The following is a 26,072-nucleotide window of genomic DNA, read 5'->3' on the forward strand; positions in this document are numbered from 1 at the left end:
AAGTTTTTATTAAGGTGTCAAATTAAAGATATTACTATTTTTGTTCATACTGGCCATTTTCTTCTTTTTATTTTGTTGCGTTTTAGTACCTTAAAACCGACTTAATTATTTTTTTAAAAAACTTAAATTACTTAAAAAATAAGAGGTCTACAAAAAAAAACGATTGCATATCTGAATTCTATGAAAAATTTTACATCTACTACTTACTGAAAGAACCGGCTAGCTATCTTAAATAAAAAGCAAAAAAGTTGATACGCCTTCTTTTACAAGAAATTTTAAAAATGATGTGAAGATTCTGTTATATTTTACAGGGATGGAGGAGACAATGGGCTGTTTATTGCACTAGTCCCCAAAGTTTTATAATATCGATTTCTTATTCATTGGCTAAATATCTTTTTGGAGGACTTTGGGGTTCATTCAGTAAAATGTCCAAACGGGTCATCCTCAAGTTGTAATCTACAGATGGTTTAATTTTGTGTATCATCATTGGGGATGTATATTGTAACGGTAACAAGTTGTAATCTCCATAAAGGTTAATTTTGTGTATCATCATTGGGGATGTGAATTAATTTATTGGTCATTGCCTTATCCCTTTAGATCCCTGTATTATATTTTACCATCAATTACAAAACATAATTTTTGCAATTTATTTTGTTGTTATGCAAAAATGCATAAAATACTTATTTGAAAATATTAAATATTCCTTACTTTTCTATACAAAAAATTATGTATTAATATACAGTTTTAATTATCATATTTTTAATTCACATTGTAAAACTAAAAAATATGGAGAAAAAAATTTCCAGTATGGCTTCGAAAACGATTAATGTCCGCTGGATTAGAACCTGTTCTCAGTCATACTGAAAAATTAAGTATGTATAGCAGCGTATTAAATCGAGTCATAGAATATAAAAATTTCTAATCATAACATTTAAACCAGTTTTTATTTTAATATCTGCGAAACACTGTCTATAATACTATTTAATAACTATTCTATAAATGAATAAAGAAATAATTTATTTTTTTTAAAAGTGCAAAATTATTTTTATAATTAGGTGATAAAAAAAGCAAAGATGATCACAACAACATTATGTTATGGACAAAAGGACAAATAGAGTTATAAACCAGATGGGCAGTTTTTATAACAAAGAAAAGAGAGAGAGTGAATAGACAAAAACTCAAAGAAAAATAAGGTTTATACATATCTTTTGAAGGATGGCCGACAGACAGATGAACAAAGCAATGTATAGATGTGTTATGTCATAGGAATCTTTACTAAAAATTTCAGCTGTCTATCTTCAATATCAGCCGAGAAAATTCCATTTTTCCCATGGCTTTACGGACTGATGAATAAAAGTGAATTAAAGAGCAGCTTCGGTACTAAAAACAATATTTTAACAAATTTCTAAACCATTATTTACACTTAAACATTATCAAAAATTATTTACATAGAAATCATTTACACCAAAACCTAAAAATCCTGAATCACCAAAAAAAATTTTTTTCGTGAAAAAAATCAAGAAATCATCTAATGCAGGAAGCTTACCACTAGACATTGACAGGAACCTTGTGGCCGCCAGCTTACCACTGGACCTTTTGGCGAGAAAGCCTAAATTGTCATGTGTGACGTCATAAAAATCCATCTCTTTTTTGGGGCTTTCTCTTCCAACTTCTCCTCTTATCCTTCCTTTTTGGACGTATTTTTATGACGTCACACATGACATTTAAAGCTTTCTCGACCTTGTGGCGGCAAGCCTGCCCTTCAATCTTTTCCAGGGAGGGTCCAACACCCCCCTTTCCTGTCTCATAATTGTTGAATTTCTCCACGTAAAGGGAGGGGACATTGGGCTGTTTATTACACTAGTCCACAAAGTTTTTTAAAAACCTTTTCTTATTCCTTTGCTTGACAACTTTAGGGACTTTAAGGCTCATTAAATGAGTGTCAAAACGTTTCAACCACTAACTACTAAATCTAAAGAAGGTGTAATTTGGTGTATCATCATTATGATATTAAAAGTTTTATTATTTTGTTTATGGAAGAAAATGTAAAAATATATTCATGAATAATCTGAGGTATTTGCTTTGTGTGATAGGATTTAGCAAAATATATTTTTTTTTCTTTTTATATTTTTACTAAAAAGAAAAATACATTAAAAAAAAAGAAATAGTTTTTACAATTTTCTGTTACATTAAATGTTAAACTCTTTTAAGTTAGGCTATAATAATAATTTTCAGTATGGTTTCGAAACCGATTATTATCTGCTGGATTAGAACCGGTTCTAAGTCATACTGAAAAATCATGTATCGTATTGTATGAGATTCAGGGACGGAGGTGACATTATGCTGTTATTCCCCAAAGTTTTTTTATTTGTTGACTTAACAACTTTGGGGACTTTTGATTGGTTGGATTATTGAGTTAAGTGTTAAAGCTTTTCAATTACTAATTGTAATGTACAGAAGGGTGGTCATCGATTTGTCGGCCATTTTCTTATCGCTTATGAAAGTTAAGATTAACGGAAAGAATTTTGTATAAAATGTTCTTTTTAAGATTAAATTAAATTCAACCCTCAAGATTTGAGCTCATTAGTTTGTTAGCTTTGTTTTCATCTATGCCATTGAGAGATTTTTATATTTATTTTAACATTTTTTTATGCTTTTTATAGTTGGTTACAGATGATAAATTTCAGTTATTTCACTTTTGAAGATCATAATTAAAAGTTAAATTTTACCATAGAGAGTTTGTAAGCTTCCAAATTTTAAACTTAAATTATATTCAGCTTATAAATTTCTATATTATTCTGTTCTTATTACTTAAATTCTATTTGGTAACAGTTTTTCTACAAATCTTGGACTTAAAATTATCTTTAAAATCAAATAGCAATTTTTAAAATAGAAATTAACGAAGAGGGTCATTTTATTCGCGTATTTTCCATAAAGTTGTGTGTTAGCATTTAGTCAAATGCGCTTATTAAGTCAAACTGTTCTTAATTTTTACCAAATGTATATAAATGAAATGGTCATGATTAACAACAGTTTGACTTAATAAGAGCATTTCACTAACACTAACACACAACCTTAAGAAAAATATGAAAAAATGACCTACTCTCTAAATTATTTTACTCAAAAAATATTTTGCAAAAGTTGATCCAAAATTCATTGAATTTTAAAAAATTGTGATCTTAAACTAATCCATATAATAATAATGAATAAATTAATTGATATGTTGAATTAAAACCTCCATCAATTGCTTCTTGTCTGCTTAATTGTCTAATATGTTTCTTTTTTCCATGATCATCATCAATGCCATCATCATTAGTGATATCATCATTATCCTTAGAGGTGAGATTTCAAGAAACAAAAAGACATGTTTGTTTATGTTTTTCTTTCTGTCGTCTGCGTTTAAATCAATCAGTAACTTTCAGTTACCAAACCAAACAGCGTGTGAGTACAACATATAATATATAACATGATAAAAGCGTAATACAATGTCGTCGTTTCATCTTAAGCAAAAATACTGTTGCGGCATTTCTTGTCTTGAAACATAAACACATGTATATTTTCATGTCTTGAAAACTGACCTCAGTTAGTTTGTCAAGGATGTTTATATTATCATTTAGCTTCATTTCCAGGATCCCATCCTCAGCCTCAAATGAATGAATTATGGACAGTTTCCTGGGATTTTTACAAGGATGAAAAAAATAAATGTTTTATTAGGAACTAGTGCTAAGCCCCTAAAGACCTATAGGAACTTTTAAAGTAAAATATTTTTTTAAGAAGGGAAGAATGTCTTTCTAGGGGTGATTTCACTTGGGAGTGTAGTGGTACCCTCCTTTTGGGAGGGTTGTGGTTTCCCATCTCCATAATAGTTATAAACCATCCTAGGACCTATGAGAAGCTACAATTTTAAGGAGAACCATATGTGATCATAAGTTAGCTAGATTAATCCTTTGGTTCATATAGACAGTGAGACAAACTCATAGAACTCCTGTTACTTTTATCTAAGGATTATTGACAATCAAAGAAATTTCAAAACCCTTCTAGGGTACTCTCTTTGGATAGAGGCTGTCAAACAGAAAATCAGATAGACAGTGACACACACACAGATATCCAATTTCATTTGAATAAATTAATCTTGTTTTCCTAGGTTTATGATGACCATATGATTGTGGATTATGATAGAGGCTGTCAAAGCTGCCAGACAGCTGCTGAATTCTCATATTTATTGTCTGCCTTTTGTCAAGTACTTTTGAAAACCAATTTACCATAAAGTCCGTACATCCATTTAATATACGCCATTCTTCTTACTTTTTTTTTGACAACAATGTTTTTTTATAGTATAATTAATAAATTATCCTATTTATATGTTTTTTAGGCACAAGGAATCTTAGTAAAACAAAGTACAATATTCTGCCAGACCGTTGCTGCATTGTCATATTTATGGCCTGCCTTTGTCAAGTAGTTTTTTTTATTATATTTTAAAGATTAATGTGTAATAATCATACAGTAAGTTTTTAATTCAATTATTTGGGCATTGAAGGGGGTCATTTTATTGCATATTTTCTGTAAAGTTGTGTGTTAGTTGTTTGGTAAAATGGGCTTATTGAGTTAAACTGTTCTTAATTATGACCAAATGTATATATATGAAATTTTTTGGAGATTTATATGTAATAATCATACATCAAGTTTTTATTCAATTATTTAGGCAATAAAGTGGGTCATTTTGTTCACATATTTTCTGTAAAGTTGTGTGTAAGTTGTTTGGTAAAATGCGCTTATTAAGTTAAACTGTTCTTAATTATGACCAAATGTATATGAAATGGTTATAATTATGAACAGTTTGACTTATTAAGCACATTTGACTTAAAGGTTACACACAACTTTACAGAAAATAACAAAAATTACACCCTTTATTTTTGCAATATTGGATGTATTATTTTTTTATTGCATTATTACACTTTTTTATGTGAGTTTGAAATTAGAGTTTTTTTTACCTAAATTAATTTTATCAAGATTTTTTTTGCGTACACTGCATTTTATTATACTTTTCCTTATAGTATGAGAGTTGTATTTTATTTTTCATTAATGAATAATAAATTGTTAAACTTATAAACAAATTAAATATTTATGATTAAGGTTGGGAAGAAACATTTTTATAAAATGTGAGAAACATTCTCAAAAGAACAACTATAAAAGAGTAAAAATCATATTAAATAAAATAAAGGTTTCTAGTTTTTAGAAGAATTTGAACATAAATGATAGAAAGTTTTTTTTAGGTTTTATGATTTTAAGTGTAAAATCATTATTGAAAAAAACAATCAACATCTTCCATCCCAATGAAAAAATTATTGGTGTGGGTTGATACACCCTTCTAGGTGTTCTCAACCATGCACTCCCCTTAACAAGGGTCTAAATCCTCTTATGTACCCCATAATTTAGCCAAGGAGAGTGTTAAATTTTTTGGGTGAGCTTTGCACACACCACTGATAATAAGGAAAATTTGATTCTAAATATATTTCTTTAAGAATGTAGCCAGGTAAGGAGGGAACATTGAAATTTTTATTCACTAGTCCCCAAAGTTTTATAATAGCATTTCTTATTTGTTTGCTTTGCCAACTTTGGGGACTTTTACTGAATGATAATTGGTTGGCTCATTAAGTTAAGTTTTAAAACCTTTTAACCACTAATTTACAGAAGGGGTAATTTGTTGTATCATTATTAGGAATGTATAACAATTTATTTTTCATTGTCTTATCCCTTTAGATCCCTGGAATGTGGCAGTATAAATAATTTGCCTGGATTTTCCTTATTTTTCTTGCAGAAATATTTTCTTTTTTGTGACAGTCTTCTGCCAACAGGTGACAATACATTTACAAATAAATCAAGAATAAAAATATTCACAAGTATTCCAGTATTGCTGCAAATCATATTACAAACAATTTTCCACAAATATTAAAATAAACTCATAAAATTAGCAGTTTTATTGGCCTGGGACTTTGGCCCCTTGGTTCTAACAAAACTGTTTTTTTTCTAATAATTTTTCATTTTAATTCTGTTTTCTTATTTGAGTCTTGGGGTGGTATTTAGCTATGTTCCTAGCCCCTCTAAGCCTCTTCAAGTACAGAGCCCCTAGAGGCTAGGTGTAAATTTTAGACTTTTCTCTACTAAATAATTTGAACTCTAATTCAATTAACATCCTAAACTTCACTTCGTAAGATAGACAATAATTGAACAGAAAACTTGTAAGGATACTTCTAAACATTTATATAACATCTCAAGTAAGATAATCTAATGATGTATTTTTAACATTGATATTTTTATCAAAAATGTCCTTATTTTGTTTTATCTTTTAGAATTTGGAGGAGGTCATACTGAAGCTATAGAACATAATGAGTATTTTACTACTAAGATGTATTTCTTATATTTATTTTATATGCTAAATTTATTTGAGATTTATATTTGTGAATTTTTTTTAATATTTGAAGAGCTATAAAATCTTATTTAATTTACAACAATCGTTTTGGATATTTTTTACTTGTTATTAATTTACCCCATTTACAAATATTTTAAATACCAGTGGCTACGCCCACAGATTTTTGGGAGAAATCTAATTGTTTTCTATGTACGATAACCTTTCCTAAGTAGTTATAAACCTTGCCATGATCTATGAGAAGCTACATTGTAAAGGAGAACCATATTGGTTCAGCAGTTGGCAAGATCCTTTGGTACACACAAACAAACATCCTGTTACTTTATTATAAAAATGTAAATATTGTCTCCTTGATCTTTTTGCTCTATTTTCTGCAGTGTTATTTGATTAATTTGCTTTACCATTTTTTTTATCTCACAATATTTATCTTCATCAGTTTTTGTCTCTTTCTGGATTTTTGTTTCTTTAACCATTTGATCTAATCAATTTAAAATATTTAATTTCTAAAGACCGACTTTTTAAAATCTACTTAAAACAGAGACATATGAATAATCATCAGAGATGGGTTTTTGAAAGATGAATGCCACGTTTCTTGATTGATTGATTGACTAGACAGCGTATAAAACTATTCATTTAATTATTTCGCTTTTGTTGGTAGGGCCTTTATAGAAGAAAAATAAATTATACTCAATCCATTTTTGCTGTATATTAATTAATGCATTTTTAGAGCTGTATTAGACATTTTACAAATGGCTAAAATAATAATTTTGAATTCTTAAGTTGTATACTCTGTTGAAATCGTATGGGACATTGATCTTGAACGACAATTTTTTCGACATGTCAAAACAAGCGTGGCATTTGCAAAATCTTAACAGAGTATACAACTATTTATTTAATTATTTCGCTTTTGTTGGTATGGCCTTCATAGAAGAAAAACAAATTATCTTTAATCCATTTTTGCTGCATATAAATTAATGCATCTTTTTAGAGCAGTATTAGACATTATATAATAATAATTTAAAAATTTTGAATTCTTAAGTTGTATACTCTGTTGAAATGATATCGTCTTCGTTCAATCAATCAATGTCTAAAAAATTGTCGAAAAACGCGGCATTTTTATAAAAACCCATCTCAGGCCAATAATTCTATAAAAAAGTCAACAAAACCTCTTGGCGTAAGGTATTTCATATTTTTTGCAATATTTATCTTCATCCGTTTTTGGTTCTTTCTGCATTTTTGTTTCTTTAACCATTTGATCTAGGTTTGAATAATATTATTCAAACCTTATAAAGTAACAGGATGTTTGTCTGTCTATTTGTCTCTTCAAAAGGATCTTACTTACTACCGATCGATTCTCTTTTACGTTTATAACTGTTTTGGGGGAGGGTAAATCGGAAAAAATACATAAATCTATTTATCTCTTTTCTACAATCGAATTTTAAGTCTATTCATTGTTTTCGGTGCTTTACTAATTATGGATGTTGTCATCCTTGTTTGGTTATATCATAGTATTTTTTTATAAAGCTAAGATTACCAACACAAACACTTAATTAACAATTAGACATTAAGTGCTTTTAATTATTACTAATTATTATCATAGACGTAATCAAATGTATCTAAACTTAAACTGTACTGAAATATACTCTAATAGCTGAAACGCTCCTAGAGGCCTCCAGGGGTACTTAAGGGTTTCAAGGGAGTACATCCCCCTCCCACCCAATTTTTAATTTCGGATTATTTCTCCATTGTTTTCCTATTGGCTGATTTAGAGATTATTTATTTCAATTTTATCTATTAAATTAGTTAATTAAACCGCGGCATTGATAGGTAAAGCTGCGCATCAAATTTATTATATATCTTTTAGTATATTAACTTTGATATCACCAGAAACACATTACTAATAGTACTAAGAAATCATATCTTTACTTAAATAACTATTGAAAGTCTATTAGAAATAATGGATTTATTCTATAAATAAATCTTTATGTGTAATTTCAATTGACCAATTGACATTTAATTGTCTATTATCCTATCCCTTAAGATCTCAAATAAAATATAAAATTATCTATTTTAGGAAAAATAGTTCCAAAGTGAAGAATAGTTTATCGTCTATTATGCTATTCCTTAAGATCCAGAGAGAGAGAGGGGACAATGGGCTGTTTATTACCCAATGCCTCAAAGTTTGATAATAACGTTTTCTTATTCGTTGGCTTAGCAACTTTGGAGACTTTGTGAAATTTAATTGTTTGGTTCATCAATTTGAGTGTCCAAACTTTTCAACCACTAATTGTAATCTACAGAAGTGGTAATATTGTGTATGTTAATCGATTTATCGCCCATTGTTTTATTCCTTAAGATCCCTGATTAAATACTAATAAAATTACCTATTTTAGGGAACAGACTTGCTTCCAATTCTTGTTCAGTTGTTTTCTTATTCATCATGTTTCTAAACAAAATATATGAATAGATATTTATTGCCGAAGGCCCAGGCTAACAAAACTGGTATTAATTTTATGATTTTTATTTCAATATCCATAGATATTATATTATATATTATTAATAATGATTTTTTTCAGAATGTTTGTGAAACGATTCTAATTCAGCGAACATTTTTAACCTTTTTATGTTTTATTCTGGAATGGAGGGGGAGCTTAACTGAAAAGAACAGTCATGTTGGTCAGTGAGGTAATTGATATCTTTTGATACAAACAGACAGACAAATATCCTGATACTTTATTAAATGCTAAGGCTAACCTGTGCAGAGTATTGACAACTTCATTGTGTGCAGGTGACTTTGTATTCTTTCTGGCCAACGCGGGAGGGGTGTCCACCCGCAAACCCTCCAGGGAGCCGCTAGAAAAAAAGATAAAATTAATTTAGGTTTTAAGAACTATAGCAGACTTACTTTTGGATAGTTAAAACAAAACAAGGATGACAACATCCATAAAAGCGAAGCACTGAAACGGTAGGACAAACGAACATTAACGCTTGTATAGTGTCTGAACTGAATAATCAGAATATAAAAGTATAAGAGTCAAAGCAAAATTGTAAGTAAATTTGTTGAAAAACTGCTTGATATAGGATAATGTTTAGGACTTGTTATAGAGTTGCTTCGCTTATAATATTGTTCTTTGTTGTCTCAGGAATTAATATACCAAAAATCAGATCAAACGGATAAATAGTTCAAATAAAAATTTGTTGTTTAAAAGGTAGAAAAATCAACATGTTTAAAATGGACGTACGGACATTCTGGTAATGATTATAGAGTTGCTACGCTTTCTAAATCGTACCTAACTACTACAGGAATCATCATGCAAAGTTTGAAATCGATAGGACAATTCTAACATGCCTAAATTAACGAATAAAAGCTATCTATCTCGGACGGACGTACGGACGGACCGACCCTAATTATAGGAAAGCTTCGCTTTTAAAAATTACATAACTGACCTATAAATTAGATCTTTAAAGAAAAAATCTGCATAAGATTTCATTTATAGGCTAGGTTAGGTTAATTAAGGTTTGGAAAAAGAATATACCTAATAAATACAAATAAAAAGGTAATTAGTAGGGAGGGACATTGAACTTTGGATGAACCCAAAGTTTTAAATCCAAATTATCTTATAAGTCGGGCAAAAAACTTTGGGTACTTTTATTGAATTTTTATTGTTAGGGTTAAAACTAGAAGTAATGAACTTTTCAATCACTAATATACAGAAGGGGTAAATTTGTTTATTATCATTGGGGATGGTTATCAATTGACCGTCCATTATCTTCTTCCTTAAAATCCCTAAATAATACATAACAACTAACAAAAATAATATAAACAGAATTTTGAACAATTTTATAATATAAGCAAATTATAAAAAATTAAAGATAACACATCTAATACATTATATAAAGCATGTAAAATAATAAACTAATATATTTAGATAATAATAATAGTTTAACCTTAAATAAGATTGAAGACATTTTTTGTCCTAATATGAAGTTTAAAAAAATAAAACGGAGACTACTTAGGACCCCAAAAAATTAATAACAAAGCTTTAAAATTAAAAAAATCTAACTAACAACATATTATAATGTCCATAAGTACAAGTAGCACAAATAACAAATAAAAATAAATATAGTTAGATAGTAAGATTGTTATATAGTAAGGTCGTTCTATTATAAAGTTAATAAAGGTCCTTTTTGAATAGATAGATAGAAGAGATTTTTTTGTTGATTGGAAATGCAAAAATTTACTTTTTTCTATAAATTTACAGTTATATAAAATACAAACTGTCCAATGCTACTCATATTAAAAGACAGTTGTCCCTTAGAAGATAGATAGGTAAATGGAAGATAAATAAATATTCCCTCTATCAATGTATTCATTCCAATTGGGGAAACATTAACTAATCTACAATTGACCAATCCCTGTATCTACGATTTTCAGGGGTGCAGAAGACATTGGACTGTAAATCATATCCAAAGTTTTATATGGGGCCTTTTATCAAATCTGGATTAGCTGGTTCAATTTTAATCTACAGATGGAGAATGTACAGCAATTTACTGTCCAATGTCTTATCCCTTAAGATCCCTAAGATGATTTAAAATAAACAGACAATGTCCCTTTCTTTTATTTAATTTACTTGTTTTCCAGAATATTTTCAGCTGGGTCCTCCATAATAGAACTAATTGATCCCCTCCTAGATCTTGCTTTCTCTTTCTCCTTCCTCTCTTTCTTCAGTCTTTTGGACTCTTTGCGCTCCAGATAACTTGGGTCTGATTCGTCCCTGTGTTAATTGATTTTTATTTATTAGCATAAGATACTCTATAAATGTAATAGGTATATATGTCCATGTTATTTATTACCTACATTAGGGACAACACTTACAATGCAGAAACTACACAAGATCAACAACCCCCCCCCCCCCCCCCTCATACAGGAAAAGTATCCGATAATCTATGGATGAGCTATCTCTAGTATTCTAGACTCATAAACCCGTATAATTTTAACAGGTATGTACCTTACAACCTAAGCCCATGACAGTAGCATAACACCACTGATGATATGTCAGTTGTGCAACATAAATAGTAATGAAACAGGCATTACTTTTTACTGTTAGGACATCAAGACAAAGTTTGTAAAATCAAAAAGACTATGCAATCATGCATTTCATTAGCAAGATTTGGTCCAGAGTGTTTTGCGGACAATTCACATAATGCCAATTATAGAGAAGTTTTTGCTTATCAATGCTAACATGATTACTTGTTATTAAGAGAATCTTCAATTCTAGAAGAGATAGAAGTTATGGAATTTCTTCTAGAAGATTCCAGTTCTTTCTGTCTTCTCTTTTCTTCTTTTCTCAATCGTTTTGCCTCCTTATATTCTGCATATTCTTGTGGGGTCATTTCTGCCCTATTTAAAACCATAAATGATCATTAACTCAGAGTAGAAAAAGAAACAGGGAGGCAGGGGATATTAGACTGAAAATTAAACTGGTATCCAAATTTGTGTAAGTATGCTCTCATATGCTGGCTGGAACCTTTGGGTACTTTTATTAAATCTTGTTTATTTTTGGTCAAAAAAAGCAATGGTCAAAGGTTTATAAAATAAGTCTAATCTACAGAGGGGGTAGTTTTGTTTACCATCATTGGTAAATGTGCATCAATTTAACATTTACTGTCTTATTCTTGGAAATATTTGTAAGAAAGCGTTTTAAATTTTGTTTGTCTGTTTTTGAAAATTGAAAGTTTCAGGCTTCCTAATTAGTGAAATCAGTGAATTTCATTTTCAACTTTATTGATGATATTTATCTGTCTATATGTATATTTGAATATCTCATAAATGGCTCAATTAGTCGCCCCAGGATAATTCAGTATGGTAGAGTATGCTTTAGGATATTTTGCAGAGAAAAATCCCAACCCCCCAAAGAAAAAAAAATATTTTATTTGCAGTACCTAGTATCTTTAGCCGTAGCTTCCAGTAGCTATACAAGTACAACATACAAGTTATTTTATAGAGTTGCTATGCCGTCTATGAACTTTGGTTACTTGTTAACATTGGACATGATTGAAGTAACAGAACTTCTCCTGGAATCCATTTCTTTCTGCCGTTTCTTTTCTTCTTTTCTCAGCCGCTTAGATTCTTTCCGTTCCAGGTAGGCTTGCTGGTCCAGTTCTTTGCTAGAACTATACAAATTTTTAGAAATAGAGGATAAGGAAATATACTTTGTTTAAGCTTACATAGATAAAAAGCATGTTTATCTTCAACATGGGTTTTTACATTTTTAGAGTAGAATACTTATTTTGTAGAATTTTGTCAGGGCAAGTTATTTAATTTTAAGACACTTCAAAGAAACAATAATTTTTTCTGACAAAAACTGTCTACTTTTCTTTATGATTTTTAAAAATGTGAAATGGTAAATAAGTAAAAAGCCAAAAATGTGTCGAACAAATCTTCCTTGGACTTGCATTGTTCATAAGCATAAAGGAATCTTTCCTTCCCAAGGTATTGAATCCTTGACCATAATAAAAAAAATATTTGAATAATAAGTTGCATAAATATGCTTTTAAATAACCATGAGCCAAAGTAAATAAATATTTACTTGAAATTAATATTGTAATTTGCTATCAAATAACATTTTCTTATCCTCTATATTGAAAGATTTACAATAATGAATATTTTACATAATATTGTAATGTACTGAGCTGGATCTTTAAATCGTTTTTATAGTGCGCTGAATCGGGGCGATTCAGAGGTGAACCGTAGGTGCACTGGTGGTTAGCCACAGCGCGCCTATAAAACATGGATTTTTATAAGATTTTCGGCGCAGTGTTGTTAAATCGCCTGCGCACTCACTAAGATATCGATACGTGCCGATACAATTTTTTAACTTAAACTGGGTCAGTACGGTGTTTTATATAAAAAAAATATAAAATTTATTTTAAAAATAACTATAAAATGTTTTCACGATAGTTTTGCAATAAAATATTAAACTAATTTTTAAAAAATATTTATTTATTAAATATGAATCACCCCGATTTAGCGCGGCAATGCCACTAGTTGAGTACCATTGCCGCGCCGGTTTGGCGCAACTGACCGCGCTGAATCGCCCATGCCATTTCAATTTAAAGATTGGTATTTATTAATTTGATGGCGCGCTGAATGAATCGCCCCGGTTTAAATCACCTATAAACGATTTAAAGATCCAGCTCAGTATTCCCTTCTCAAAATCAAGATAACTTATAAAGAATTTATTTGTCAATTTTATTTTGAAAGTCATATTAATATTAAGCAAATTTTTATTATATTTTAAAAAATTATCTAAATCAAAATTTAATCAAAATAAGATAGAATTTTTGTATCGTTTAAATGACAAATCATAAAAGACATTGATTCAAAGTTTAATATTATTAGTTAATGTAATATTTTAATATTATTTAAACTATTCCTATTCAAAATAAGTCCAAATTAGTATGTTGAATTAACACCAAGTTAGTTTAAACAACTAAACACTTTAAATTATGTCATGATACTTATTAATAGAAAACAAACCAGATATTTTTGTTCTAATTTAGTCTTTTAGGCATTAAGTTCAAAGAAGAGCCAGTTTTTCTAAAAGAAAAATAGAAAAGAAGGTAAAATATAGCCAAAAAAACTACCACTTTCTTCATAGGTCAAATTTCAAATTAAACAAATAAAATAAAATTGCATTACTTAAAAATTAATCATAAATAATAGAAAAAGCTTTAAATTTCTTTTGTTTTAAGTTAGTTTTGTTAAAAGAATCTAATTATTTATGTAGCAAATGAAAAGAATAAGCTAATCTACAGACAAACACAATATAATACTAGAATATAAGGAATATGGAAGCTAAGAAATATTTATTAGTTTTTCAAACTAAAGAAAAGTAAATTACTGCATTAAAATATATAAAATGCATTTCAAAATGTTTTGAATATTTGGTTGAATATGCATATATTTAAGTTTTATACAGGTTCCATATTCTAATATAAACAAAATCTTTGGTAGTGAGCTAGAAATCAAATATGTTGCTGAAATTTTATACAGGCAAAATATGAAAAGTATTATTTTGATAATTGTTCAAGCTTCAGCTAGTATACTAAAAAGCAGTAGAACAAATAGTTATTGATATTGTTTTTACAAAAAAGAAAAATCATAGCAAAAACTTAAATTTTTATGTTTAATCAAATCACTGAAATATGTTTGTCCCAATTTTTGCAAGACATACAATAAAAGCTCCCTATTTTTAATTAACATATCCTGCCCTTGGGAAAATGACCCAAAAAAAGCTTTTCAAAAATTATATGGCATTTTCCTAAAAGCGGGACACATTAAGTTTAGGTTACTTGTTAATAAAAGGTGGATCTGGTACAGTTTCTTCCATATTAGAAGTTACAGAACTTCTCCTGGAGGCTGATTTCGAATCTTTCTCCTTATTTTCCTTCTTTTTCTCCTTTTTGGAGCCAACTCGCTCAAAAAGGTTTTGCTCCGCTCCATTGCTAGTCATAAATTACAATATTTTGATTGATTGATTGATATTTTACAAAACCTCATACACAACCTATAATTGAATGAATGTTTGCCATTTTATGGATTTGTTGTGTTTGGTTTTGTCGATTGTAAAATCTTATACCTGTTTGAAATGAAATATTTTGCCAAACCTGACAATATTTTTATAAAAAAAAATTATCTAATATCAGTCAAAGAGTCACTAGGAATAGATAAATTTTGGTCACCTATATGGAGTAGAAGATCTGCTAACATTGATAACTTTTTTGGCTATTAAAATTTATTATTGATATTTATTTTATCATGGCATTGCAAGAATGATTGTGCACACTTACATGTTATATGGATGAGTAGAAGCTACCATGATTTTTTTTATTGATTGATTAAAAATAACTAAATGCAGCATTTGTACGCACTTAACTTTATAGCGTAGCTACCATTATTAGTATATTATTGATTGATTGATAATTTCTAATTGCACATGATTTGCACATTTACCTATTAGGAATAGAGAAGTGAGTAAGAATGATTAATATATTATTGATTGATTGACAATGATTAAATGCGGCATCTATATGAAGTGGCAAAGTTTATATAGTAGTAATATGATACTGATTGATAGAAAATAACTAATTGCGCCATTTGCACACTTACCTATACGGAGTAGAGGAGTTGCTAACATGGCCGAGTTTATTGATGGATAGGGAACTGGCGTTGCTTCGCTGTGACAGGGTGTCAAACTAAAAAATTAAATATTTCAAAAATATAATTTAGAATTACGTCTGTCTGTACGTATGAAGCTTAGGATTTCGGTAACCATTGAACCGATTGCGCTCTACTTGTTAATGTATATATAAAATAATCAAGGGTAATTTATCTATTATTAAGCTTAAGCAGTTAGACGGACTCGAATAGTTTAAAACCTTCTCAGGACCTTTACAAAGAGCTATTGTGAAGGAGAACCATATCAGGTTAGAATTTTCAAGATATTTAACTAAAAGAAACAGACAAACACACACATCCTGTTACTTAATTATACAAAGATAATAGTATGCTGTATAATTTACTTTATATGTTACATTAATGGATATAGGATATATGTACATTATACATGGATATATTGACAGGAAAAAATGCTAATATGGACCTAATGCATTAGTCAGTTCGTTTATTCAGTAAGAGGTGATGGGGATGAATTAAGGGTTTCATAATTTTAGCCGGCTGCGAACATCACTTTATCAGAGTACATGAAAATGTGATGCAACATCCAAGTATAAATATATCAATTATTATACCTTAAACATATCGTTCATGTCCTCGTCAGACAGACAGACAGACAGATAAAAAGACAGATATACAGACAGATAGACAGAAAGACAGACGTACATACATACATACAGACAGACAGACAGACAGTATTAATATATTAATTGTTATACCTTAAACATATCGTTCATGTCCTCATCATCAGAATTAACTCCAGGATCTAGATTCTGCTGCCCGTGACGGTCTAAAACAAAGTAAATTTGTCAATCATCATTGGGTATGTACATCAATTTATCGGCCTTTGTCTTATCCCTTTAGATCCCTGATGATGTCTATCTGTCAGTGACGGTCTAAATCAAAGTATTGTAATGTCTATCTGTCTGTCTATCTATCTGCATGTCTGTCTGTCCGTCTTTCTGTCTAACTTAATGTCTATCTGCATGTCTATCTGTCTGTATATTTATATGTCTATCTGTCTGTATATTTATATGTCTATCTGTCTATTTCTCTGTTTATCTATCTAAAACAAAGTAATATGATGTCTATCCGTCCGCGACAGTCTAAAACAAAGTATTATGATGTCTATCCGTCTGTAAGTCTAAAGCATGTATTCATTCGAATCCGGTGGATAGGAACCGGTTCTCATCCATACGAAAAAACTATGTCTAGCATCGTATTATATCCAGCTTTCTACAAATATAGAAATGTACAATCATAAGATTAAAACTAGTTTTTTTAGCCGGTGACTTCGTCACCTCGGGGCTAAAAAAACTAGTTTTAATCTCATAATTGTACATTCTATATCCGCGGAAAGCCGTTTATAATACGATGCGAGAAATAACTATTAAAGGTCTAAAACAATGGTTTTCATTATCTACTATGTAAAGAAGTAGAATTTTTGTCTGTCTATCAGTTTCATTCTGAAGCTTAAGATCTTACTAACCGCTGGATAGATATGTTTATGCTGGGATAAGACATGCAATGGTTCTATTGTCAGTGTAACCAATAAAAATTTGATAAAATATCTAAACCAACAAATAATGTATATAGACTTTGGGAATTTATATCTAAATGTTTTATTATTCTTATTTCTAAAATCACTTCAAATTTGTATTACTTGCATTGTGCAAATTCTATATAAAACGTATAAAAAGAACGGAAATTGAAGAAATGACCTTGCATTTTTAAAAAGTGTAGGCACTCTAAAATTAGGTTGTATATCTATCTATTCTCAGGGATCTTAAGGGATAAGACAATGGCTGATAAATTGATGTACATCCCCAATGATGATAAACAAAATTACCCTTCTTAGTGGAATACAATTATTGGTTGAAACTTTTAGAAACTCAATTTAATGGTCCAACCATAAAATTCAATATAGTCCCCAAAGTTGTTTGGCCAACGAATAACAAAACACTCTCCTCCCTCCCCTGAAATTATCAGTTAAATATTCTGGGGGGAAGATTACTTTATTGTTCTTACCTAATGTGGACCATTGTCTGCACTCTGGCTCTGTTTATAAAACTTTGGGTACCAGTATATTCTGGGGGGAAGATTACTTTATTGTGCTTACCTAATGTGGACCATTGTCTGCACTCTGGCTCTGTTTATAAAACTTTGGGTACCAGTATATTCTGGGGGGAAGATTACTTTATTGTGCTTACCTAATGTGGACCATTGTCTGCACTCTGGCTCTGTTTATAAAACTTTGGGTACCAGTATATTCTGGGGGGAAGATTACTTTATCGTGCTTACCTAATGTAGACCATTGTCTGCACTCTGGCTCTGTTTATAAAACTTTGGGTACCAGTATATTCTGGGGGGAAGATTACTTTATTGTGCTTACCTAATGTAGACCATTGTCTGCTTTCTGGCACTGGTTATAAAACTTTGGGTACCAGTATATTCTGGGGGGAAGATTACTTTATTGTGCTTACCTAATGTAGACCATTGTCTACTCTCTAGCACTGTTTATAAAACTTTGGGTACCAGTATATTTTTTGGGGGAAGATTACTTTATTGTGCTTACCTAATGTAGACCATTGTCTGCTTTCTGGCACTGTTTATAAAACTTTGGGTACCAGTATATTCTGGGGGGAAGATTACTTTATTGTGCCTACCTAATGTAGACCATTGTCTGCTTTCTGGCACTGTTTATAAAACTTTGGGTACCAGTATATTCTGGGGGGAAGATTACTTTATTGTGCTTACCTAATGTAGACCATTGTCTGCTTTCTGGCACTGTTTATAAAACTTTGGGTACCAGTATATTCTGGGGGGAAGATTACTTTATTGTGCTTACCTAATGTAGACCATTGTCTGCTTTCTGGCACTGTTTATAAAACTTTGGGTACCAGTATATTCTGGGGGGAAGATTACTTTATAGTTCTTACCTAATGTAGACCATTGTCTGCTTTCTGGCACTGGTTATAAAACTTTGGGTACCAGTATATTCTGGGGGGAAGATTACTTTATTGTCCTTACCTAATGTAGACCATTGTCTGCACTCTGGCACTGTTTATAAAACTTTGGGTACCAGCATATTCTGGGAGGAAGATTACTTACCTAATGTAGACCATTGTCTGCTTTCTGGCACTGAATCTAATCCTCCGCCTTTCTCTTTATTCTAAAAAAAACATTTTTTTGTTTGTTTGTCCTTTTTAATATCTCGGTAACAAATTAACCGATTAAGTTTACAGGTTTTGGAATTCAAATTACTAAATTGAAGACAAAAGAGCAGTTTTTCAGTGTTCTTAAATACTTTTTTTCTCAAGAAAATATCACGAAACCTTTCACATGTATTTTATATGTATATTTTTGATGGACCGACCGAAAAGTAAGTATACTTATTAATAAAGAAAATCTAAATAAAAAATCTTGAATAGTACCCGAGAAAATATGATTACCCTTATAGTATTTAGGACTGACGGTAAGACAGACAAAGTTAATTGTAAAGTACTAAAAACGTTAAAAGGAAAATAAAAAAAAACTAAATTACATTTCCTGTATTAACCTTCAATCTATAAATACATAAATAGGATAAAAAGAAAATAAATTACTGGCCAATCCAAATCATTAATTGATGACCTTTCAAGTAAAAGAAAGATAAATAGATAGATAGATAGACAAAGAGATAGATGAATGATTGAATTATCTAAGACGTGTAGGGTTGATTCGTAAAAAATAGACGGATGGATAGATAAATATTTAATATATGAATTGAAATTTAGGTATAAGACAATCCTTACAATAAAGTAACAATATGTTTGTCTGTCTGTTTGTCTGTGTGTCTGTTTGTACCGAAGGATCTTGCTAACCGTTGAACGGATCGGGTTCTCCTTTACAGGATAGCTACTCATAGGTCCCGGGAAGGTTTATAACTATTTTGGGGGAGGGTAACACCACCCACCTAAGAGAATTTCTTTTTTTTACTTTTAAAATCTAAAATTTTAAATTGGGTTATAAAATTCGACTATCCCCTTCTCAAGTGCCCCTAGAGGCCCTTTAGGGGCGTAGCTGCTAGTCGACGATAAATTGACGGTACTTCCCCAATGATGAAGGACTATTGAAATGTCCCCTCCCTCCCTAATATCAACAAACCAACAATATAATAAACTTATAGAGTAGCTTCACACTATATATAAATATAAAAAAAAGGTACTGACCAGTTTTAATGAGCTGCCGACCTTTTTAGCCTTCTCGCCAACTTTTTCGACCTAGTTATATCAAGTTTCCTCATTTAGTTCAAGTTTTTAAAAAGTTCAACCACCCCCCCCCCCCAATATCTTATTTGATAGTCCAATGATAATAAACAAAATTACCCCTTCTTTATTTTTCTCCTTCCTTTTCAGTGAAGCTTCTTATAGGTCCAGGGGAAAGTTGTAAGTATTTTTGGGCAGGGTACCTCCACTTTAAGAGAAATAACCCTTGTAAGAATAGCCCCCCTCCCCCCACTGAAATAAAGTGCCCCTAGACGCCATTAGAGGGTGTACCCACTAGTTTTAAACGAGGACAACTGAACCTTGTTTGACGCTGACTTTACTAATTTCTTTAGATTCTTCTTTTCCTTGTTGCCCAGCGACATTAGGGAACCACCAATAGTACCAGCAACCTAGATAGATAGATAGAGAGATAGATATATTGTTGCCCAGGGACATCAGAGACACACCTATGGTACAAGCAACCTAGATAGATAGATAGATATATTATAGATAGATAGATATTGTTGCCCAGGGACATTAGGGAACCACCAATTGTACCAGCAACCTAGAGATATAGATAGATAGATATATTATAGATAGAGAAATAGATATACAGATATAGATATTCATCGCATCGTATTTAAAATGGACATTTATAAGATCAAAACCAATTTTTATATTTGTAGAAAACTGGATATAATACGATGCTATACATAATTTTTCAGTATGACTGAGGACAGATTCTAGTAATCTGGATATTAATCAGTTTCGAAGCCATACTGGGTAAAGAATCTTTAGTTAGTTGGATTGATAGATATAAAATGGATAAATAGCTCTAATTCGGGATTTTGTAAAGGATGAAAATTAATTTATCTATAATTTTCCTAACCCTGTAAACATGCAAATAACACTACACTGTGGGCTAGAATTGAATCAAGACAAAAGTAAGTGCCGAGCCCTGGGACCTATGTATGGTGAAAATAGACATAAAACTATGATGATTCCATGTAAAACCAAAATATTTCAGCGGGGGCTTTTTGAGAAAATTAGATTTGAAAATTTCAAGTTAAATTTTCACCCGCTAGGAGTTGCCGCATAATCATGAAAAGAAAAACAAATATTATCTATTTTAAATTTTGAACAACTTTGCTTTTATAAAGTTCTTCAAAAAACCACTCCTGAAGGGAGTTAATAAATGGCCATTTTTATCACTTGCTTTGCAAAGGTCACGAAAATTCAGCCTAAAATAAATTATACATAGAGAGTTTTAAGAAGGACTTCATAAAAGCAAAGTTGTTCAAAATAGAGCTATTTAGCATTTAGCATTGCCCCTTTTTCTTTCGATAAATTTAAATCAGACTTTCAGGAAAAGGACAGAAAATCAATGGTTTGGACATTTTGTTACGAAAGGGCAATAAATTATTTTATTTTCATTTAATCTATAAGTCAGCTATAATAATAGTTAAATATCTCATAGACAGCTATTAAAATAAAAAAATCAAAAGATAAAAACTATGTTGTTAGCCACGAGGGGCCAAATAACTGATATTAATTCTATGTTTTTATGGAAAATACTCTGTAACACATCTATTCATGATTTTGCAGATTTTGCAATTTTAATCCAGCGGATATTAAATGGAGTTTTGTGTCTAAATGACCATCTAGGGTAATAAATCTATTACTATTTTTTCAGTATTGCTTCGTAACCGATTAATATCCGCTGGATTAGAACCGATTCTGAGCCATACTGATCATGTATAACTTTGTATTACAGACATTTGTCCACGAGTATTAAAATAAAAACCAAAAATCAATACCAGTTTTGTTATCCCGAGACTTCGGCTCATCGGGCTCACAAAACTGGTTTTAATCTTATAATTTTACATTTTAATATCCGCAGAAAGATATCTAAAGTGTGTTACCTTTTTTTATGTTTTATTATTATTTGGCCACAACTTGGTCAAAAATGCTCACAAATCAGACCTTTTTCGACCAAAGATACTCAAATGGTTCCTTTACAAGCCCCTTCAATCAGTTTTAAGATATCTTTATATTTCAAGGAAAATTGATGAAAATACTAAAAAACGGCAAATTTGGGTGTTACCTTTTATATGCACAGATACCATAAAATCAACAGAAAAAATACTTATTTTTACTTTTCTGTCATTTTTAAAGTTTGATTCTGTTAAATTGGCTATTCTCTAAGGGATTTATGCATTGAAATATACTGAAACATAATATTGGGCAGAGATTAATGTATTTCAAAGAAAGAAAATTTTAAAAATAAGAAATTCGACCTCTATCACTTCAGAGGACAGTTGCCAACCTCCAGTTGACAGGATATAGTTAAATACTTGTTAGCAATAATAATTAGCCTAAAAAGTAAAACAAAAAGTTTTTTAATATGGCAAAAAAAATGATAATCTAAATCTTAATTTTGGGGATGATGATCTTAAAGACGCTCTTGCTGTTGGTAATGATGACCCAGATGGTATTCAAATACATGAGCATTATGACAACTTATATATTAAACTATGGGCCAATTTTTGTATTTGTAGCATTCTCAAATCAAGAGAAATCCTAAAACATACAATCATGGTTTTTAAATTCTCCAATTCATAAGGTAAATATAGTAGTTTTTAAAAGATGGTTATATTTCTTGTTACAACTTTTAATTGGAGGCTGCTACAAATACAAAAATTAGACCATAGTTCCATAGATGAGTTGTCATAACGCTCATGTGCTCAGGATACCATCTGGGTCATCATCACCACCAGTAAGAGCGTCCTTCAGATCTTCATCCCCAATATTAAGATTTAGATTATAATTTTTTTGCCATATTAAAAAACTTTTTGTTTTACTTTTTGGGCTAACTATTATTGCTAACAAGTATTTAACTATATCCTGTCAACTGGAGGTTGGCAGCTGTCCTCTGAAGTGATAGAGGTCGAATTTCTTATTTTCAAAATTTTCTTTGAAATACATTAATTTCTGCCCAATATTATGTTTCAGTATATTTCAATGCATAACTCCCTTCAAGAATAGCCAATTTAACAAAATCAAACTTAAAAAATGACAGAAAAGTAAAAATAAGTATTTTTTCTGTTGATTTTATGGTATCTGTGCATATAAAAGGTAACACCCAAATTTGCTTTTTTTAGTATTTTCATCAATTTTCCTTGAAATGTAAAGATATCTTAAAACTGATTGATTGGGCTTGTAAAGGAACCATTTGAGTATCTTTGGTCGAAAAAGGTCTGATTTGTGAGCATTTTTGACCAAGTTGTGGCCAAATAATAATAAAACATAAAAAAAGGTAACACACTTTATAATATGATGCAATAAATAACTATTACCTTATTTAGAGAGGACAAAGATCCTTTATTTTTCTTGGTAAGGTCAGCTGTACTCCCACCAACAGATTCACTGGCCTTCACTGTAAAGCCGATCCGCACCTAAATAGATTTTCAGATTTTCATGTACTCCAATAAAGTGATACTCCCAGCTGGTTGAAATAGCAATTTGCCCCATACATTCATCTTTACTTCATTACCTCTCCTTTTACTGGATAAATAAAATGAACAATAAATTAGATCCATATTAGCACGCAAAATTGACAATAAATTTTCCCCTGTTAATATATCCATTGCACCTAAATAAATGTTTGGATATTATTCATTTCAAAAAAAGAGATAGAGAGAGATGGAAAGAGATAGAGATATATTATTTGAAAGAACAAAATAGGAATATAAAGATTTTCCATTAGGGATCAGGAGCGATAAGACAATGATAGTTAAATCTATGTACAACATTGATAAACAAAATTATCCTCTTCTGTTGATTTGAGTTATCTATGGAAGTTTGGACACTGCTAGTTTGTACTAACCTATTGAATAATTATAATTAACAGTCCAATGTACGTACCCCCCCCCCCCCTCCCTGGCCTCAGAAATTGGTTTTAAAGTGCATGGTTTCATATTTCTTGTTAATGTCTGTCCTTATCTTGTACCTTACACCTGTAGTTCCAGGGAGGGATTAGTAAATTATCATGATACTCAAAGTTTTTTAAACACTTTCTCTCATTTGTTGGCATTTATATCCATTAAATCTGAATTGGTAAGTTCAATTAAACGAATAGTTTTAATCTACAAATGAGGCATTTTTGTTGTTCATCAATTTATCGTATATTGTCTTATCCCTTAAGGTCCCTGACTAATTTTTGAAGTACTTTCGCTACTAAGAATTGGATTACTATGTAAAATATAATATTACAATTATATTGAATTTTTCAGGGAGGGAGGGGACCAATCAAAATTCAATAAATTCCCCAAAGCCAACGAATAAGAAAACTTTATTATAAAACTTTGGGGACTAGTGTAATAAACAGCCCCAATGTCCCCTTCCTCCCTGATGACTATGTAAAATATAATATTACAATTATATTGGATTTCTTATAAATCCTTTAAGAAAAAAATATTAAAGAGAATATTTTCAATGAATATTGAAACAAGGATGACAAAATCCATAAGTAGCAAAGTAGAAAAAATAATCATGTAAAAACAAACGGGCATTGTACTTTGTTGTCCTAGGAATCAGTAATCCAAAAATTTGTTTAATCTGAAAATTTTGGCACATAAAAAAATTTGTTGTTAAAAAAGTTAGAAATCAACATGTTTAAAATGGAGTTGCCATGTTTTCTAAATCATACCTAACTACTACAGGATTCACCATGAAATCGATCATCATCATCGCCATTTATCTCTTCTTTCCAGAGCATAGGCCACGCACAATGGTTCTCAATTTATCTTTGAATTGGGCCTCAGTAGAGGCTTCACTGAGAGATGAAAAATTCTTCTTTCTCAGTTCCTCAAGGAATTTCTCCCTCCAGGTTGTTTTTGGTCTGCCTGGTTTCCTTTTTCCTGTGAAGGGGTCCCAAGTCAAGGCTTGATTGGTTAAATCATCATGCCCTTTCCTTAGAGTGTGCCCCAACCATCTCCATTTTCTCTGTTTTATTGTCAGTTTGATGTCTGACATATCACTGCGCTCTAAAAGCTCAGCATTTGTGATCTTGTTTGGCCAAAAGATCTTGTGGATTCTCCTAAGACATTTGTTGACATATGTCTGTAGCTTGGAGACCACTGCTGTGTTTAGGAACCAAGTTTCGGCCCCATACAGCAAAACAGAGAGAACACTTGACTTGAAAAGTCTTAACTTGGTCTTTATGGAGATGTTGTTAGAATTCCAAATTTTGATCAAGCTGGCAAAGGCTGTTCTAGATTTGTTAATTTTAGCTTTAACGTCTGTCAAAGTGCCTCCAGCTTCATCAATTTTACTTCCAAGATACTCAAAGCAGTTAACATCCTCAAGAATTTGGTTTCCAATAGTAATGGTTCTTGGGAGTTTGCATTTAATCTGAGTATTTTAGTTTTTGGAAAATTTATTTCAAGTCCAACTTTCAAGGAAGTTTCAGCTATCATGTTAGTCCTTCTTTGCATTTGACTTCTATTGCTTGTTAACAAAGCAATATCATCAGCAAAGTCCAGATCTCCCAAATATTTGGGATTGCCAAATAACTGCCAGCGAATGCCATCATTGCTTTCACAGTTCTTCATGATCTTGTCAATGGCAAGGAGGAAAAGGAAGGGAGAGAGAAGGCATCCTTGTCTGACACCTGTTACAATCTCAAAAAAGTTTGATAGTTTACCTTTATATATAACATTTCCACCTCCTTTATGATAGATAGCTTTAATGATATTGATTATCTTTTCTGGAATGCCATAGTGTCGGCAGATTTTCCAGAGAGATTTCCTGTCTAAGGAATCAAATGCTTTTTTGTAGTCAATAAAGTTTACAAAAAGCTCAGAGTTCCATTCCTTGGATTGCTCTATGATGATTCTTAGAGAGGTTATCTGATCAATAGTGGAACGGTTTGGTCTAAATCCAGCCTGATTAGGTCTTAGCTTTTCATTAACCTTCTTCTTTATTCTATTAAGAAGAATCTTACTAAGGATACGGCCAGGTACTGAAAGAAGCATTATCCCTCTGTAGTTTCCACATTGGGTCAAGTCTCCTTTTTTTGGCTTGATATTGTATTGAGATATGTCCATTTTTCCAGTCCTCTGGGCATAACTCATCATTCCATATCTTAGTGATCAAAGGT

At 30.8% G+C, this 26,072-nt stretch overlaps 1 protein-coding gene across 8 annotated transcripts in view; it reads right to left on the reverse strand.

Moving 5' to 3' along the window:
- The window catches only part of Rip11 (Rab11 interacting protein), a 93,370-nt gene that overhangs the window by 19,501 nt on the left and 47,797 nt on the right, over window positions 1-26,072 (reverse strand). For 6 of the 8 annotated variants that reach the window (XM_080146779.1, XM_080146778.1, XM_080146775.1 and 3 more), the window contains exons 7-18: window positions 23,269-23,367; window positions 20,233-20,322; window positions 19,877-19,927; window positions 18,777-18,837; window positions 16,385-16,455; window positions 15,600-15,685; window positions 14,783-14,935; window positions 12,464-12,601; window positions 11,679-11,828; window positions 11,059-11,202; window positions 9,182-9,280; window positions 8,812-8,873 (exon numbers count right to left, since the gene is read on the reverse strand). In XM_080146779.1, coding sequence (XP_080002905.1) covers window positions 8,812-8,873; window positions 9,182-9,280; window positions 11,059-11,202; window positions 11,679-11,828; window positions 12,464-12,601; window positions 14,783-14,935; window positions 15,600-15,685; window positions 16,385-16,455; window positions 18,777-18,837; window positions 19,877-19,927; window positions 20,233-20,322; window positions 23,269-23,367 — 1,204 coding nt within the window. The remainder of the gene's footprint in view (window positions 1-8,811; window positions 8,874-9,181; window positions 9,281-11,058; window positions 11,203-11,678; window positions 11,829-12,463; window positions 12,602-14,782; window positions 14,936-15,599; window positions 15,686-16,384; window positions 16,456-18,776; window positions 18,838-19,876; window positions 19,928-20,232; window positions 20,323-23,268; window positions 23,368-26,072) is intronic. The other 2 variants (XM_080146781.1, XM_080146780.1) reach the window with 1 other exon arrangement.

Source organism: Acartia tonsa, chromosome 14 (genome assembly GCF_053477335.1).
Source record: "Acartia tonsa isolate MP-2025a chromosome 14, ASM5347733v1, whole genome shotgun sequence".
Taxonomy (NCBI): domain Eukaryota; kingdom Metazoa; phylum Arthropoda; class Copepoda; order Calanoida; family Acartiidae; genus Acartia; species Acartia tonsa.